General features: G+C 37.9%; 1 protein-coding gene across 1 annotated transcript in view; it reads left to right on the top strand.

Annotated features, from left to right (window-relative positions):
• The window catches only part of VWA8 (von Willebrand factor A domain containing 8), a 382,159-nt gene that overhangs the window by 144,577 nt on the left and 217,735 nt on the right, over positions 1-19,847 (top strand). Inside the window, exon 21 of the mRNA XM_068984307.1 lies at positions 11,644-11,720. Within this exon, the coding sequence (XP_068840408.1) occupies positions 11,644-11,720 (77 nt within the window). The remainder of the gene's footprint in view (positions 1-11,643; positions 11,721-19,847) is intronic.

Raw genomic sequence — 19,847 nt, 5'->3', positions numbered from 1 at the left:
AGACTTACGGGCATGGGGAGAGGGGAGGAGAGGGTGAGATGTATGGAGAGAGTAACACGGAAACTTAATCACCATATGTAAAATAGATAGCCAAGGGGAATTTGCTGTATGGCTCAGGAAACTCAAACAGAGGCTCTGTATCAGCCTAGAGTGGTGGGATGGGGAAGATGGGAGGGAGGTTCAAAAGGGAGGGGTATATGTACACCTATGGCTGATTCATGTTGAGGTTTGGCAGAAAACAACAACATTCTGTAAAGCAATTATCCTTCAATTAATAAATTAAAACAGTGAGGAAAGAAAAGAATATGCTTTCTTCCTCCCCATATATTACTTTCTTTTGGTTTGTAGAGCTTTATTATATTTGAAATACCAAGTATTCGTGATGAATTTTTTGGGTTATAGATTCAGCTGATAGGTGCATAATTTTTTGTTGTTGTTTAAAAACTCCTTAAGAATAAACTTCTGGGGACTTCTCTGGCAGTCTAGTGGTTAAGACTGCGCTTCCACTGCAGGGGCCACGGGTCGAGCCCTGCTTGGGGAGCTAAGATCCCCATGCCACATGACATGGTCAAAATAAATAAATAACCTTCTGTTTCTGAATAAGGACACTTGGATTTTGAGAGGTTGCGTTTTATCAGATATTTGAAGGAAGAAATAGTTTAGTAATACAGTGTTCTAAAATGCTTAGGTACCCCCGTTATATAAGAATTGTTTTAAAAATATATAGTATTTGTTTTAAGAAGTGGAAGTTTAATCATCTGCATATAGTAATGTTTTCTCATTTGTGATGTTAAATTGCAAAGCAAATCATCAGGATTTAATTTGTATGTAATGAGACACAGTTAATAATTCACAGTTGCTTCTAGGTGAATATAGTCCAATAATGTGCTAGATTTGTCAACTTTTTCTTCCCCTTTTTTTGTTTTTCACTTAAAGTGGGCCCTTTGTATGATTTTACCAAATAATAGCACTCTGGTGAAATTTTTATACTTAGGCTCTGCTTGTATTCCAGAGTCTATATTTTTTACCTTTACCAAAATTCTAATCTATTAGATTTTCCTTATCAAACAAAAAGTGAGCTCTGGCTGATTTTCACAGGAGATGCCTTCTCAGTCTCCGACTTCCATGTGCTTTGTGTTTCCAGAGTACTGATTCTGCAGGTACCTTTTACAATTCCATGGCACTTTCTAATCTGTCAACACTGAGATCGATCTTAGCATCTCTTAATCTTATTTTTCTCCTGAAAGCTGAAATGGCTCCTCTTGCCTAGCCGATAAAATCTCCTTCAAAGAGAGACTCTCAAAAAAACCTATGAGCTGTCTTCAAACCTCTTTTGTAGTTGTAGTTCTTTCCAAGTCAGAGTTTCTTACCCTTTCTGAGTACACAGTGGGCTTCCCAGGTGGTGCTAGTGGTAAAGAACCCGCCTGCCAGTGCAGGAGACATAAGAGACGTGGGTACGATCGCTCAGTCAGGAAGATCCCTTGGAGGAGGGCATGGCAACCCACTCCAGGATTCTTGCCTGGTGAATCCCATGGACAGAGGAGCTTGGCAGGCTACAGTGCATAGGGTTTCAGAGCCAGACACGACTGAAGCCACATAGCACGCACGCAGTACACAATGCCTTTCTATTCTCCCAGCCATTTTACATATTGTTTGCTTCATATGAACTTCTACCTCTCATCTTTCCCTGTGAAAATCCTGTAGTTTTCAAGAGCTCAGATTTTTTTCCCCTGTGAAGCTTGTCTTAGTCTCCCCCAAATAGAAGTAATCTTGTTTTCCTCGGAACATTTATAGTATTTTATCAGTGTTTAATTCATTCTTCTCTTAAAGTTGTTTTGATTTTTAAATTGCATCTATAATTGAATTACAAGTTTCTTAGGAACAAGGATTAAAAATGGTAATAATTCTATGTTTTACAATTTCCAATATACTTTTAAAAATCATTTCATGTATTTCTATGGAAACCCTTTCAGATAAATATTTTTATTTTCCATACTTGACAAATAGACTGAAACTCAGAAAGTTTCAATATCTGCTCAAGATCACATAGCTAGTTAATGGCTGAGTTAGGACTCACACCTTCCAAGCTCATGCGTTTTTTCCATCATACCATGATTTCCCAGGTGGCCCTCATGATAAAGAATGTACCCACCAATGCAGAAGACATAACCACAATCTGACTATTATACCTAACAAATTAATAATAACCCCTTAATATACACTGGTACCCTACATTCAGTTTTCCTCAGTTCTCCCCAGTGTCACTTTGCAGTTGGTTTGTTTCCATCAGCAGGCAAACAAGAGCGAACACTGCATTCAGTTAATGTACATCCTGAGTCCCTTTGAAAGTTGAAAGATAGGTTCTCCTGTTCTCTTTATCCTGAGAGATATTGAACCACTTTCATGAATATAAACATTTAATAAAAATTATACCAACATTGATGAACTTACAGTGAGGAAGTATTTTCTAAAGTAAATTTCATGAACCCAATTTAACTTCTTAATTAATTTACATAATGCAATGAAACCATATTCATTTCTTCCAGATAGAAATTTCTGTCTTAATTACTTCCCAACAATTAAAAAAATTATTTTTTCCCCTGAATTTTCATAGCATTTAATTTTTAAATCTTTTATACACTATGAAAATCAGTAAGCATATATTTAATACCGACTAAGGAGGACTCTATACACATTGTTACTACATAATTCTATATAATCCTTTGTATCTCATACCATCTGTTAATTAGAGGCTTATAATGAACAGATTTAGTTTTTTTCTGGTATGGGCTTAGTAAATGTTTGTTGAATTATTTAATATTGAGATACTGTGAATATTTTATTGCCAAAATTAAGGAATGTATGGATTTTGTTAATTAATCATCTGAACTGTGCAGTGGCAGATTGTTGCTGTGTAACATCAGAAATACACCATGTTGCTATGCCAGAATAATTGTCTAATGTCTGTAGACGGTCAGAACAGTTTGTCCAGACTTCTCCCCGCCTGTGTCCCCAGCTGGTAGTGGCAGCAGGGAATTTGATAACAAAGTGTGCCGTGCTTCTCATAGCTACAGTGGCTTAGGAGTCCCAAGGCTTTACAATATTTGGTTTCATCAAGCATAATGCTATCTTTATTGGATATCATATTGTTTTGTGTCCCTTCTCAAACCTCTTGCTATGAAGTTGCCTAAAGTACAATATGGAAATTCTTTGCCGTGCTGCACACTCTCTCTTGTTGTTGTTCAGTCACTGAGACGTGTCCGACTCCTTTATGACACCATGGACTGTAGCCTGCCAGGCTCCTCTGCCCATGGGATTTCCCAGGCAAGAATACTGGAGTGGGTTGCCATCTCCTCCTGCAGGGGATCTTCCCAACCGAGGGATTAAACCAGTGTCTCCTGCGTTGGCAGGCAGGTTCTTTACCACTGAGCCACTGGGGAAGCCCGCGTGTTCGCTTTGATCTTCTGTTTATCCATCCAGTGTTTCTTAGGAGTGTTTTTCTTGCCTTTGTTCTGAATCTGTATATTGCTCTTGTAAGCACGTTGATTTTTTTCCCCCCACGGTATTTATTTTGGCTGCTTTGGTTATACTAAGTGACCAAACTACCAAAGGGCTAACTTTGCCATTTACAGCAGCACGTTATTTCAAAGGGAAATTTCAGGGATGTGGATTTTATTATTCCTGTTTGAAAAGGAGCTTTGGGCTTTGCCAGGAAGCTTTATCAGTGTGTTTTAAAGCCATGCAAACTAGTAGTGCAATTGAAAGGTGTGTTGTTTTGCCTGACTTTCGAATACTGTTTCTGGATCTGTTACAGGGAACCTGTTTATGCAAATGTTTGGAACTGTTTACTATGCAGTTTAATTCTTTTTTCTGGATACATAAATAATGTATGTTCATTGAGAGAATTTGGAAAATAAGAAATTTCCAGTGATTACTGAAGCAGGGACCTCTCACTGTGTTATTGGATTAAAAACTGTTAGAATAAGATCGTGTTTGGAGATCAGCTTGTCTAGGCCCTCTATTCAAATGAATGAAGATGGTGGTAGAAACCTCTACCTGAGACAGATTAAGGAGGATTGATTGTCAGAGTCTCCCAGTTGCTTGTATACTAAGTACATTTTCAGGCATTTTAGACAAAGAATTAAAAGTTTCAACATCTGATGAAAACTTCATGTTTGTTTTAAAAAAGCAATTTATTTCTCCTGATGCTACTGTAATACTAGCTTTTTAGTTGTTATGTTTGACTGCAGTTGATATTTGTTGATGACATTCATACAGTTAGTGTTTTTAAGGAAAATAAGGACCCGATGAAAAAAATCTTTAAATTTTATACAAATGGAGCCAACTCTATGAAAGTTATTGAAGAATTAGGAGGAACTGGAGGGAAGGCCAAAAGTTAAGATGCTTCGGAGAGCACGTGGCCAGCTGAACACTAGCCACGGCACACACTCACTTGGAGACCATTTTAAAAAGTACTGCAGAAGAAAGAAAAATGGCCTTCCTCACCTTCTCCCTTCTGAACCTTGCACACAGGGAGTTCCTGGATACATGTTTTAGGCTGTTTTATAATCTTTGAGTAACCGATTTATGACTCCACAACCTTAGAATAATAAACTTTCATGTAAAGCACTTCAGGGAAACTACCTCCTGACTTTCTGTTTTGCAATAGAGTGAAGCAGAGAACAGCCCCCTTTTTAAGTCAGAGTGAATTTGCCTTTAAAATCCCATTGTTTGCAGGATTAACTGCTTAGAACTTAAATTTGTGTGCTTGCATGCTCAGATCTAATAGACAAGAGTGCCTGACGAACTATGGATGCAGGTTCGTGACATTGTACAGGAGGCAGTGATCAAGACCATCCCCAAGAAAAAGAAATGCAAAATGGCAAAATGGTTGTCTGTCTTACAAATAGCTGAGAAAAGAAGAGAAGAGAAGCAAAAGGCAAAGGAGAAAAGGAAGGACATACCCATCTGAATGCAGAGTTCCAAAGAATAACAAGGAGAGATAAGAAAGCCTTCCTCAGTGATCAGTGAAAGAAATAGAGGGAAAAAATAGAATGGGAAAGACTAGAGAGCTCTTCAAAAAAAATTGGAAATACCAAGGAAACATTTCATGCAAAGTTGGGCTCAATAAAGGACAGAAACAGTATGGACCTAACAGAAGCAGAAGATATTAAGAAGAGGCGGCAAGAATACACAGAAGAACTACACAAAAAAGATCTTCATGACCCAGATAATCACGATAGTGTGATCACTCCCCTAGAGCCAGACGTCCTGGAGTGTGAAGTCAAGTGGGCCTCAGGAAGCATCCCTATGAACAAAGCTAGTGGAGGCAATGGAATTCCAGCTGAGCTATTTCAAATCCTAAAATATGATGCTGTGAAAAGTGCTGCACTCAATATGCCAGCAAATCTGGAAAACTCAGCAATGGCCACAGGACTAGGAAAGGTCAGTTTTCATTCTAATCCCTAAGAAAGGCAATGCCAAAGAATGTTCACACACTTGCACTCATCTGACACGCTAGCAAAGTAATACTCAAAATTCTCCAAGCCAGGCTTCAACAGTATGTGAACCGTGAACATCCAGATGTTCAAGCTGGATTTAGAAAAGGCAGAAGAACCAGAGATCAAATTGGCAACATCCATTGCAGCATAGGAAAAGCAACATGTTCCAGAAAAACATCTATTTCTGCTTTATTGACTATGCCAAAGCCTTTGACTGTGTGGATCACAATAAACTGTGGAAGATTCTGAAAGAGATGGGAATACCAGACCACCTGACCAACCTCCTGAGAAATCTCTATGCAGGTCAAGAAGCAATAGAACCAGATATGGAACAACAGACTGGTTCCAGATTGGAAAAGGAGTAGGTCAAGGCTGTATATTGTCACCCTACTTATTTAACTCATATGCAGAGTACATCATGGGAGATTCTGGGCTGGATGAAGCACAAGCTGAAATCAAGATTGCCAGGAGAAATATCAATAACCTCAGATACACAGATGACACCACCCTTATGGCAGAAAGCAAAAAGGAACTAAAGAGCTTCTTGATAAAAGTGAAAGAGGAGCATGAAAAACCTGGCTTGAGACTCAGCATTCAAAAAATGAAGATCATGGCATCTGGTCCCATCACTTCATGGCAAACAGATGGGGAAACAATGAAAACAGTGAGAGACTATTTTTCTGGGCTCCAAAATCACTGCAGATGTTGACTGCAGCCATAAAATTAAAAGACGCTTGCTTGCTCCTTGGAAGAAAAGCTATGACCAAGCTAGACAGCATATTGAAAAGCACAGACATTACCTTGCTTACAGAGGTCCATCTAGTCAAAGCTATGATTTTTCCAGTAGTCATGTTTGGATGTGAGAGTTAGACCGTAAGGAAAGCTGAGCGCTGAAAACTTAATGCTTTTGAACTGTGGTGTTGGAGAAGACTCTTGAGAGTCGCTTGGACTGCAAGGAGTTCAAACCAATCAATCCTAAAGAAAATCAGTCCTAAATATTCATCGGAAGGACTGATGCTGAAGCTCCAATACTTTGGCCACCTGACGAGAAGAGCTCATTCATTTGAAAAGACCCTGATGCTAGGAAAGGTTGAAGGCAGGAGGAGAAGTGGACGACAGAGGATGGGGTGGTTGGATGGCATCACCGACTTGATGGACTTGAGTTTGAGCAAGATCTGCGAATGTTGGTGAAGGACAGGGAAGCCTGGCGTGCTGCAGTCCATGGGGTCGCAAGGAGTTGGACACGACTGAGCGATTGAACTGAACTGAACCGATGCTCAGTTATATCCAACTCTTTGCGACCCCATGGACTGTAGCCCACCAGGCTCCTCTGTCCATGGGATTTCCCAGGCAAGGATACTGCAGTGGGTAACCATCCCCTTCTCCCAGGGATCTTCCCAACACAAGAATCGAACCCATGTCTCCTTTGTCTCCTGCATTGCAGGTGATTCTTTAGCGCTGAGCCACTGGCGAAGCCCGGAACTTAAGTTTGCTTTTCTCCAAGACAGAAGAGTTACCTCCCACTGACATGGCTGGCGTGAGGGTATGGGTGGTGAAGCACTGGAAGGGCGGGTAGGCATGCAGCAGAAGACTCGAAAAACGTCAGGTTCCTCCTCTTTGTTGGCCCAAAGGGAGCAGAATGTTGCTGGAAGAGGTTTCTCCCTCCTTCAGCAAGAGCAAACTGTACGACTCCCCTTTCCTTTTCTTCGGTTCTTTCCTCAAATTTTATTTTATTTTAAATATTTATTTTATTTTAAAATATTTAATAAATTAAAGTATGTTTTCCTCCTGTCCTTAGGGGCTTAACAGAATCATTCCTCCTCCAAACCCTGTAGTCAAACAGCCGTCCGACTCCTAGTTCTGTAAAGGTCCTTCTTTCTAGTACCTTGTCACAAAGAACATGATGAGACAAGAGCAATGATAAAAGAAAGCGTCATCCTTTTGAGACAATTTGTAGTTTTTTTTTATCATCTCTCATTCTACAGGTTCCTTCTTCTTTTTAAAATTTTCATTCCCTTTTGTTGTTGTTCATTGCTCAGTCGTGTCTGACTCTTGGGACCCCACGGACTGTAGCCTGCCAGGCTCCTTGTCAGTGGGATTTCCTAGGCAAAAATCCTCAAAACGAACTGCCATTTTCCCCTCCAGGGGATCTCCCCGACTAAATATTATCTTCTAAAGGAGTCAAGTGTGATATAAAAGCTATTTATTTTGTGCCAATTTTTATTAAAGGATCACATTGTATACATAGGATAATGACTAGTAAGTAAAGATAAATATCCACAGAAACAAAATGAAAATGGTAGCAGATTTATTTTGACAATTGCACATTGGGTAGTTTTTCTGTTTTCTAAACTTCTTGTTGAGAAAAATGAGTATGTGTGGCTTTTGTAATGGAAAAATAAGATACTGTTTATTTATTTATTCAATTAAAGTAATCCTCAGGATTTTTTTGTTCTAGGCGAAAACTGTGATTGGAAAGAACAAATCTGTCTCATTTTGCTCAGGATATTTACAGAAATTCCTTCCTGGGTTATGCTTTTAGCATTTCCTCGAAGGAATTATTGGAGCTTTTAAAATGAAGCCAGAAATGACCTGATGAGATCTCTGTTTAAGAAAAAAAGAAAAATAACTAAACAAATGGTGGACTGGCCAGTTGTGAATCTGGAGGCGGGAGGCCCAAGAGGACCCTTTCTAGGGGTCTGAGCACAGTGATGGGCTGCCCTGGAGCAGAGACAGTGAGTCAGAGAGGCAGGAGCAGATGCGTGAAGCAGGCACGGCAGAGTCAATCTTTCCAAAGTTAAACTGCCTCTTTTTAATACTAGACTTCCCTCCCGAGCCAGCAAAGGCACCTCGCCTCCCAGTTTCATGTGTCTTTAAGTAGCATCACGTTCCACCTTGTTGCCCAAGACAGAAAGGTTTATTTCTCTCACCTCACATCCAGTTCATCCTCAGATCTTGTTAGTCCTTTCCCCTAACTCTCTCTTAAGTACATTCATATCTCTCAGCTCCTTACTGGAAGCCACCACCATCTCCGGCCTGAGTTTGTTAAGAAGTTTCCAAATGGCTTTCCTTTGGTTTCAGTCTTGTTCTCTTTCCTGGCATTTCACCAGAATGATTTTCCTAAAGTGAAAATCTGATCCTGTTAACCCCTCAACTGAAATATCACTGTGCATAGTGGGACTTCCTGAGCCTTTGGTTAAATCTTCAAGACCTTTGGATATTCATAGCAGAACACATCACATGTACATCTACAGTAACTTCTCTACATACAAAAGAGTTCTGTTCTGAGAGAGCTCTTTCATAAGTCCAATTTGTTTATAAGTACAACAAAACTAAGGCCTTCCTTGGTGGCTCGGGTAAAGAATCTGCCTGCAATGCAGGAGCTGCAGGAGACATAGGTTCTATCCCTGGGTTGGGAAGGTCCCCTGGAGGAGAGAATGGCAACCCACTCTAGTGTTCTTGCCTGGAGAATCCCATGGACAGAGGAACCTGGAGGGCTACAGTCCACAGGGTCACAGAGAGTCGGACATGATGGAAGGGATTTAGCGTGCACACACGGCAAAGTTAGCCTTGGTACCCAACTATCACAATCAGCTGTATACTGCTGCTTTTATACTTTTGGACCCCCTGGGCTCGATATAAAGATACTGTACTCTTTACAGTAAAGTACACAACATGACAACCACTTATCGAGGAGCATGCACATGGCAGTGTACACCAGATATCTGAACTCGTTTAGGTCAGTGGGCGTGCAAACACACGTTTGCATCTCTGACTGTTCACAACTTGAAAGTGTGTATGTAGGGGGCTTACTGTATTTTGTTTGTTTCATTGTCTATTTCCTGTTGGGTTCTAAGCTATGAGTGTGGTCAGGGGTTGTAGTTATTTTGTTTATCGTTGTATCCCACTCAGCTAGTATAATACCTAGAGCATTAGGTGCTAAAAAGGTTGATAAATTAGACAAAGGAGATATGGAAGGAAGGAAGGAAGGGAGGGAGGAAAGAGAGAAGTTGAGGAGAAAGGAGTGGAGGGAAATAAAAGGAAGAAGAGAAGAGAAGGAGGGAGGGAAAAAGGAAGGAGAGGAGGGAGGGAGAGAAAAAGGAAGGAAGGAAAAGTTTTGCAAATCGAAACTACAGAGATTCTAGTGATGTTTGGAATGGAGCAGGGAAAAAATACAGCAGTCAAAAACATTCTGAGACTCATTCATTGACCAACTGGGTATGAGGCCATACTGTTAAGAGTGGGTTAAAAAGAAAGCAGAGTAGGTTTTGGTGGAAGTATAATGAGTTTAGTATGAACGTCTGGTACAGAAGCTCAGTTGACGATTCGAAACAGGAGATCTCATCTCAGCTGGGGCTTAGGAGAGACGTGAGCAATATGAGATGACTGAAGAGAAGGGAGTAGGTGAGATTCCCAGGGAGAGTATATGGAGCCAGGAGACAGGTGAGGCTGGAGTTCGGAAGACTCTAAAATGTGTTAAAAGTAACACAGCCCCAAATGGAGTCCTTTACGCTAAACTCTCATCACAAAACCCAGACTCACCTTGATTATTATAGTTTCAGCCTCTCCCAGAAATGGAGTCTTAAACCCGTAAATGAGGATCACCTGGTCAGCACTGATGAGGCCACTGGCCCAAAAGAGCCCTGAGGAGGGTGGCCTTGTCACAACCTAGTGTAACAGCTTTGCTGGTAGAACTTCCTTGCCCTGCTCCCTTCTGCTCATGAAAGTCTCTTCTGTGCTTCTCCTTTCTGTGTGCCAGATCCATGAATCATTGAATAAGCTCAATAAGATTTTTAAAGTTTACTCAGTTGAATTTTCTCTTTTTTTTAACACACTGAAAGAAGACATAGCAAAGGAGCCTGTTAGTGGCAGCCAGGGACTTCACATTGCATCCTACATTTATAAGGCTTGTAATGGCACCCTACTCCAGTACTCTTGCCTGGGAAATCCCATGGACAGAGGAGCCTGGCGGGCTACAGTCCTTGGGGTCACAGAGAGTCAGTCACGACTGAGCGACCAATACAACACCACCACAGCAAGCTCCTGAAGTTGCTCAGGAGGAATTTGAAAGAGTGAGGGGGAATCTGATCTTGGAAACAGGGAGGGAGCATGAGCTCCCCACAGTGGTTTTCCATGACTTGTTCTTTTAAGAAACCCTTTGTGTTTCTGACGGTACAATGCATTTATGATATTTGTTTTTCTCTAGGTTTCTTGAATTGAACAGAGCTGATATAATTAACACCCATTTTGTTTGTCTGAACTTATTTATTTAAAATTTTGTGTTTATTGCAACATGCCATTTAAAGCCTATATAGCTTTGTACCATATGTTTGACTGTGGACAGTGTAAGAAATCAGTAAAGGTACTTTTATTGCTACAACATATGTTACAAAACGCAGCTTTTAAAACCACTTCTACTCTTACCACCCAACCCACTTTTTAGAAGTTTTACATCCCATTAATAGAGTGGTCCACCTCTAAGTGAAAACTTTGAAATGGAGCAATAGCATGGGAGTGGATTCCATTTTTAACAGCTTGTCCTCTACGAAAGGACAGCAACCTTGGTGTCAGTATATTCTGAGAAAATGAGGGCATTTCTAAGAAGAGAAGATAGAGTTGAGACTTATTAATAAACCCTGATTATATTTTCAGGTTTCCAGGGTCTTAAAAGACTAGAAAGTAGGATAAAAGGAGAGGAAATTAGTGTTTAATTAAAGCAAAAGAAGTACAGTGTTGTATTTATCTTTATGTAACTAAAAACCACAATTCTGAAGAGTGGATTAGAAAAGTCTTTGTTTTTACTCTTCCTTGATTTCCTTTGCTGCCATTCTTTAAATCTGAAATAGATAATATTCTGGCTCGAATATTTATACCTCAGTGTAAAATTAAAGAGCAGAAAATAAAAGACAAGTTGCAGAAGGCTAAAAATAATTTTGAATTTCCTTTTAAATAAGAAGAACTTAGAGCTAGTATATTTAGAAGTCAGTTAAAAAAAAAACTATGTCATAAAAGATGTGCTGTATATGTTTACTAGTTTGGTTTGCATTAACAATAAACTAGGACAGATTATCAGTAGGAGATTATTCTGGTTTGTTTTACCTCCAGACAAGTTTCTTGTTTAATGCTTTCTGTGTAATTACAGGGTGTGGGAAAAAACAAGATTGTTGATAGATTCCTTCACCTGCTCAACAGACCCCGAGAATATATACAGCTGCACAGGTAAGAGGATAAAACCCACAGCCTCTTAAGATCTGGTCTAATCATTGATTTTGCTCCTAGTACAGTTTAAAAATACTTTCTTAAAAGCCCATTTTTAATATACCAGTTTATTTCTTTTCCTTCTGCCCTTATCTCTCCTCTTCTTAAAAGGTAATAAAACCATGCAAAATTTATTTTCAAAGTGACTAGTGCTTTATAAACATGAATTAATAGATATTTTGTGGACAAAGTGATGAATATTGCATTCAGGGAGTAGTTTTCATCAAGATAAAGGCTCTTAAATTAGAAGAAAAGAATGTAGAGACTAAGCTCACTCTCTAACAGGAACTTAACGTAGCTCACAAGGAGAAACAGTAAACTATGTGAATCTCAGGTGTGAGATAAGGAATTCAAAAATATGAAGAAGTAAATTATTACTCTTGCCTTCTTGGAAAACACTTTATGGATTATTTAGTTTTGTGTGGTTTGCTGGTCCAAGGATAGCTTTTAATCAGATAGATTTTCTCAACATGGATTGTTTTTAGCTTTATTAATGAACTTGGTCTTAATCTTTCTAAAATAAAAATATGCAGCAGATCCACCAAAGGAGAGAGAAAAAATTCAGGAGTATGCGAAGTAATAAGCAAATTAAAACTAGATTGAATTGTTATTGTTTTAATCCAGGAGATTAACAAAAATATTATGTAGTGGAAATAAATCCTGGATTGAGTTACAAGAATTGATTTTTGTTTTGAGTCCTTTTACTAGATAATGGTGTGTTTTTGAGAGGAAAATGTAGGAGAAAAGAAGGTAAAGTTAGTGGACCAAAGAAGAAAGAGAAGAGTACCAGAGTAAAGCTGTGAAAGTGAAGTCGCTCAGTCGTGTCCGACTCTGTGACCCCATGGACTGTAGCCTACCAGGCTCCTCAGTCCATGGGATTTTCCAGGCAAGATTACTGGAGTGGGTTGCCATTTCCTTCTCCAGCAGATCTTCCCAACCCAGGGATTGAACCTGGGTCTCCCGCACGGCAAGCAGACGCTTTACCGTCTGAGCCACCAGAGCCAAGTGATTGTCAAAAACTCCCTCTTGGCATTTACACCTCTGGTTGTGATGAAGTTACTGGTACCAGATTGGTCCTACCACAGTGCATACATGTGTGCTGAGTCACTTCAGTAGTGCTGAGTCTTTGTGACTCCATGAACTGTCGCCCACCAGGCTTCTCTGTCCACGGGATTATCCAGGCAACAATAATGGAGTGGGTTGCCATGCCCTCCTCCAGGGGATCTTCCCGAATCAGGGGTCAAACCTGGGTCTCTTATGTCTCCTTCACTGGCAGGCAGATTCTTTACCACTAGTGCCACATGACTCACAGACACTGGTGAAGGAACAACCACTAGAGACTGGTGAGCTGAACAATTACCAGAGCTCCCACATGGTTAAGAGCCTTCATTAAACTTACTCCTGGGATTTATCCTGTGAAATCTGTGCTTTAGAAGTGGCGGATTCATGTTGATGTATGGCAAAGCCAATACAATATTGTAAAGTAAAAAAATATATAATAATAAGAAAATAAAATAAAAAACTAAGATCTTGGGGAAAAAAAAGTGGTACTGGGTTGGTAGTAAGCCCATGTGACTGACAGAAGCAAACATCTCTGGAGGAAAAAGATGTCAATTCAGGACGACAATGATTGGAAGCTATTAGCAACCATAAGATATATCTCAATTTCAGTCATGTTAAAATGTAAAATGTAAAAAGATGAGTATCCTAGAATTAATAAAATATGACATCATTAAGTGAAAACTTTTCAGAGTTAAAACAATGCCTCTAAGATTTCACTATCTAAAGCCAAAAATGAAATGTCCACACAAACTAATAAACTGCTGTAAACCCACATATAAATGATTGTAGTCCTCCAGAATACTCCCCATAAGAATGTGTTTTATACACCAATACAGTATACTAATGCATATATATGGAATTTAGAAAGATGGTAATGATAACCCTGTATGCGAGACAGCAAAAGAGACACAGATATATAGAACAGTCTTTTGGACTCTGTGGGAGAGGGAGAGGGTGGGATGATTTGGGAGAATGGCATTGAAACATGTATAGTATCATATTAATGAATCGCCAGTCCATGTTCAATGCAGGATATAGGATGCTTGGGGCTGGAGCACTGGGATGACCCAGAGGGATGGTATGGGGAGGGAGGTGGGAGGGGGCTTCAGGATTGGGAACACGTGTACACCCGTGGCAGATTCATGTTGATGTATGGCAAAACCAATACAATATTGTAAAGTAATTAGCCTCCAATTAAAATAAATAAATTTAAATTAAAAAAATAAATATAATGGAAAAAAAAAGTGGGATAAATCTGTCCCTAGAGTAAAAGCTATTCTATGCTTCCCTTAGTAAATTTAAAAATAACTCTTGAAAAAAAAGCAAGGATGTTTGTTACTTAACACTATTTTTTAAGTTTTTCTCGTACAAAATGATTTTTAAAATGAAAGGGTTAGATGTTGGGGAGAATATGTGTTGGAAACAATTAAGCCGATTCAGAAGTAAATTAACTGCTTAGCTGAACAAACTTACCATTGAATGAAAGAAGACTACAAAATCCAAACAATTATCAACAGAGCATTTACAGTATTAAGCATTTGACAGACTACTACTAGACATACAAATAAGCAGGAAAATTGGTCAATAGAAATAGACTCCAAAATGACAGATGATTGAGTTAGCAGACAAGGACTGTAAAACAGTTGCCTTAAATATGTTCAAGCATGTAAAGGGGGAACAACATAATGAGGGAATAATTAGGAATTCTCAGTACAGAAATAGCAACCTTAAAAATGCAGTCTCAGTTCAGTTCAGTCGCTCAGTCGTGTCCGACTCTTTGCGACCCCACGAATTGCAGCACGCCAGGCCTCCCTGTCCATCACCAACTCCTGGAGTTCACCCAGACGCAAGTCCATTGAGTCGGTGATGCCATCCAGCCATCTCATCCTCGGTCGTCCCCTTCTCCTCCTGCCCCCAATCCCTCCCAGCATCAGGGTCTTTTCAAATGAGTCAGTTCTTCGCATGAAGTGGCCAAAGTATTGGAGTTTCAGCTTCAGCATCAGTCCTTCCAATGAACACCCAGGACTGATCTCCTTGCAGTCCAAGGGACTCTCAAGAGTCTTCTCCAACACCACACACATATGGGCAATTAAAATCTCAAAAAAAGAAAAGATGGGGAACAAAGACTGGGGCAGAATATTATTTGAAGATGTATTGATGGAAAAATTCCCAAATTTTGTGAAAAGCTTTAGCAGCAAAGTATGTTGTAATCAAATTGTTTAAAATTGAAAGAGGAAATGTTTAAAACTGCCCGCAAAATAATTAAATAAATAAATAAGGCATATTATATATGGGGGGAAATCATAAAAGTGACCACTGACTTGTCATGAGTAACCACAATTCAGTGAAATGGTTGTTTTTCAATGGCCAAAAGAAGAATAAAAAGTTAATAGACATTATTATATCTGGCAAAACATTTGTTAGAAATATAGACATTCTTAGATGAACAAAAACAGAGTATTTTTTTTCCAGCAAACCTGTATAATATAAGAGAATTACAGTTCAGTATTCTCTGTGAGCATAGATAGAAAAATTCTTAACAAATATTAACAAGTCAAATTCAACAATATGTAAAAAGGATAATACATCATAACCAAATGGGTTTTAATCCCAGGAATGTAAGGTTGGTTTAACATTTGAAATCAAATAATGTAAACCACTCTATTTACAGCATAAAGGAAAAGCCATATAATCATTTCAGTCATTGCTTCTGCCCCCCTGAAAAAAAGCCAACAAACAAAAAAATTTGGTAAAATGCAATGTTCATTCATGATAAAATGTTACAGCAAATTACAAATATCTGGAAACTTCCTCAACCTGTTAAGAGGCATCAGTGAAAAACCTATAACTAACTTGTATTTACTGGTTTAAAAAAAAACAAAAAACTAAATACCTTCCTCCCAAGATTGGGGAAAAGGCAAGAATATTCATTGTTCATCATTGTGCTAGAGGTCTTCGCCAGTGCAATAAGGCAAGAAAAAATAATAAATGCCACATATGATTAAGTAGAAGAATTTAAATTTTCTTTATTTAGAGACAGCATGATTATGTACATAGAAAATTCTAAGAAAAAACTATCACAACTAGTAAGTAACTTAAGCAAGGTCACAGGATACAAGGTCAGTTGTATTTTAATATAAAAGCAATGGACAATGGGAAAATTAAAGTATTTAAATACTATTGTAAGGCACAAAACATTTTGGAATAAATTTAACAAAATTTGAGCAAATTTTAAGTTAATAATTTTAACTGGGATGACTAGGTAGGTCATCTCAATTCCTAAGCTTTTATACCTCACTTATATAGCTTTGGAAAACTTTTTGCCTATTTTTATATTTCTCATAGTTCTTCTTTGTATGAATTATGCCTTATATTCTTTTTTTTTTAATTTACTATGTCAAGATGACAAGACTAGGTGTTTTCCAGATATAGAAAGAAATAAGAAACATAGTCCTATTTTAAGGAGCTGTAATACTGTTAGTATTTGTAATTATTTCAGTCTTTTATGTTGCACTGAATCTAAAAAATTAGCTCCTTATTTCTCTCACCTTTAAGCCTTTTCACCAGTTTTTTCTCCCTACATGGACCAAGTTTGGGGAAAATAATGAAAGAATCGAAATGTTGAACTAGTTTGCTAGTTTTTGCCTAAATAACTTTCATTTGTAACATATCATAGTTCCACTTTTTGAGCCACAAGACACAAAACAAGACTCGTATTTTACATTTTAAGGATGATACAGTGAGCATTGCAGTTATTCATTCTTAGGAGAATTTGTGCTGTTTTATCTGTTTCATTTTGGTTGTATTGTGTTTAGTCCAGACTGTTTAGTGGTGCCCTTAAAAATATGTCCAGAAACACAGAAGTCACTTTATGTGAGATTCCTTTTGAATGGTGGGGCAGTTTTTAAATTTCTGTATATTGGACATTAAAATATTTTTAAAGAAAGATATGTTAGGCTGAGCTAGCTCAATTGATTCTGACAATAAGCAAAAAAGGAAGCAAAGAAACATAACATACTTAGTAATTATTCCCGAGTCTGTGTCACCAACACATTCATTGTAAATAAGCCTTTTGCTTATAATTCATTGTCTTAAATAGTTGTAAGACGTTTTAATAGATCTTATTTTTCTAGGAATTATTTCTTGTCATCTAGCTATTGGCATAAACTTGTTTATAATGTTGCTTTATGATATTTTGATGTTCTTTGGCCCAGTAATGATATCATTTTTACTCCTAGTGTTGGTTATTTGCCCTCTTTTTTTTCACGGTCTGTTTTGCCAGGGAGTGATCAGTGTTTTTGGTCTGTTTAAGCAGCCAGGTTTTGGCACTGTTGAGCCTCTTTTTTGTGTGTTTCTTTTCTATTTCAGTGACCTCTGATTTTATTATACCCTTCCTTTTTGTCTTCTTTGGATTTAATTTGCTGCTTATTTTTAAACTTTTTTATATGAGTGATTAAATAATTGATGTTTAACCTTTATATATGTGTTTGAAACTATCTATCTTGGAGTCTCTTTTTGGGTATCAGTTTTCTCATCTCTGTTGAATAGAAGTGGACAGGGTCATCTTTCAGATCTGTATTCTAGTATCTTTAAATAGGAAAGAAGAAGACAGTATTCAGGGTGCTGTAGAAAGTTTAGAAGATTAGAGATAAGGTTGCCCCCCATTATTTTTAGTAGATTGGTTTCAGGACCCCATGGGTGCTAAAACCCACAGATGCTCACTCAAGTCTCTTATATAAAATGGTGCAGTATTTGCATATAACTTGTGCACATCCTGCATATACTTTAAATCATCTTTAGATTACTTGTAATACCTAATACAATGTAAGTGAGTGAAGTTGCTCAGTTGTGTCCAACTCTTTGGGACCCCATGGACTGTAGCCCACCAGGCCCCTCCATCCATGGGATTTTCCAGGCAAGAATACTGGAGTGGGTTGTTATTTCCTTCTCCAGGGGATCTTCCTGACCCAGGGATTGAACCCCGAGTCTCCTGCTCTGCAGGCAGGCTCTTTACCATCTGAGCCACCAGGGAAGCTAGTACAATGTAAATGCTATGTAAATTGTAAATACAGTATAAATGCAGTGTGAATAGTTGCCACATGACAAATTCACGTTTTGCTTTTTGGAACTTCTGGAATTTTTTGTTGTCCCAGATATTTTCAGTTCGAGGTTGATTGATGCAGAAACTGTGGATACAGAGGGCTGACTGTACCATGCTTTACTTTCTGCCTAGAATGTCTCCTGTACTTTCATTGAGAAATAACAAATAATAGTGAAGAATTGCATGTTGATTATATCCCATGGTATTTCTGATTTTGGCTACATAAACATATGGATACATTGTCTATGAAGAAAAAGTCTAAATTCAAAATGTAGTAAAATTTTCAGATGGATTTTTATTATCTTTGCTATAGCCCTCATTGCTGTATCATTGATTGATGATAGTATTACAAATATAATATCCACTTCAGTAGGCATTGGGATACCTCTGTTTGTCAGTATTTGATATTTAATTTATTATGTAAAGTTGGAAGTAAAAAATCTCCATTTCTATTTAAAATATATATTTTGAAAGGCTTTTCAACATGAAAAGTTTTCTTCTCTATTATGTATAACTTAATGGCTATATTTACCATACAACTTAATCTGATGAAATTGTCATTAGAGAAACATACGTTTTTAAAAACTTAAAAATAGCAGTTGAAAAAAATGTTCGGAACTTCTCTGATCTATGGGTGACTTACTTAAGGTCATTAACTCTGTTTATTTTAGGTTCCTTTTAATGGATTTGTGATGTTACCATCTAAATAATCAGTCACACTCAATTTAGTTTATGGATGTCATTCCAACAAAATTAGTTATGAGTCATTAAAAACATATCTTGATAAGTAAAACCATCACCAAACATGCATGAATAAAACTTATAACCGGTATACTTTTGAGGATGGCCATCTTATGTTTTAAGATCAGATCTCATAAAATGAGCAAGCTAGGCAATTCATATTTTTTGTTAAAATCAAGATTGCCCTAAGAGTATGATTTAGATAACTTTAAGGATTAATGCGTGTAATGACTTTTATGGTACTTATTTCAGAAAAGAGGAGACTACATGACTCACATTTGTGAAGTGCATTTATTTACTTCTTTTTTCACAGTGTTATGATAATTTGACATTAAATTAACTTGATATGGCAATTTCTGTAGCTATATTTCTTCCTTGGATAAAAGTACACTTTTGTATTAAAGTTAAAATCAGAATTACCTTAATTTTGAAATATGTTACCAGATTTTTTTTTAATCTGCTACCCTTCATATATGGAGATGATGGCACAGGTCCAATCATTAGCATGACCTAGGTACTTGTTTATTTTTCTAGTATTGGTGTCCATTGTAAATATAGAGTGCTCAGGTCCACCAGGGAAGTCCCAATTTTCTCTTCTGTGAGATTTTCCCAGTGTATGCTCAGCTTATTCCAGACTGGACTATTCTCTGTCCTACTGACCTTGTTTTGAACTTGTATCCATGCCGGTCTTTATTCCTCCCTCTAAAATGCACTCTATTTCTCCTAGAATCCTTCAAGATTTGGTCCACTGTTAGTTCTACATGGAACTTTTCTGATTTGTCATTCTGGGTGTAAATTTCCCCTCCTCTGAAACTCCATAGAACTGAATTTGTACCATTATGGTAGAAAGAATATGGGTTTTAAATATAAAATTATGTCTTTACCATTAACTTTGTGTGGTCTTGAACTCCTTGAGTCCTTATTTGCTTATCTAATAAATTGAAATAATACCCTTCAAGATGGTTGTGAAAAGTAAGGCAATATGAAAAGGACCAACCATAATATCTGTACATTTTAGGCAGCTAGATACTTAGGCTAACTCATAAATAATAGTTTCTTGCCATGTACCCCACTTTCTCTCACTCCAAATGGCATTGTTGTTAATTTCTGTATCTTATTTCCACCTCCTCCTTTCCCCAGTCATGTCTCCGTAGCTAAATAGGGAATTTTTTTAAGGCAGGAGT

The sequence above is a fragment of the Capricornis sumatraensis genome, chromosome 12 (genome assembly GCF_032405125.1).
Source record: "Capricornis sumatraensis isolate serow.1 chromosome 12, serow.2, whole genome shotgun sequence".
Lineage (NCBI taxonomy): Eukaryota > Metazoa > Chordata > Mammalia > Artiodactyla > Bovidae > Capricornis > Capricornis sumatraensis.
Note: the sequence above shows the minus strand (reverse complement) of the source record. Positions and strands in the feature narration are given on the sequence as shown.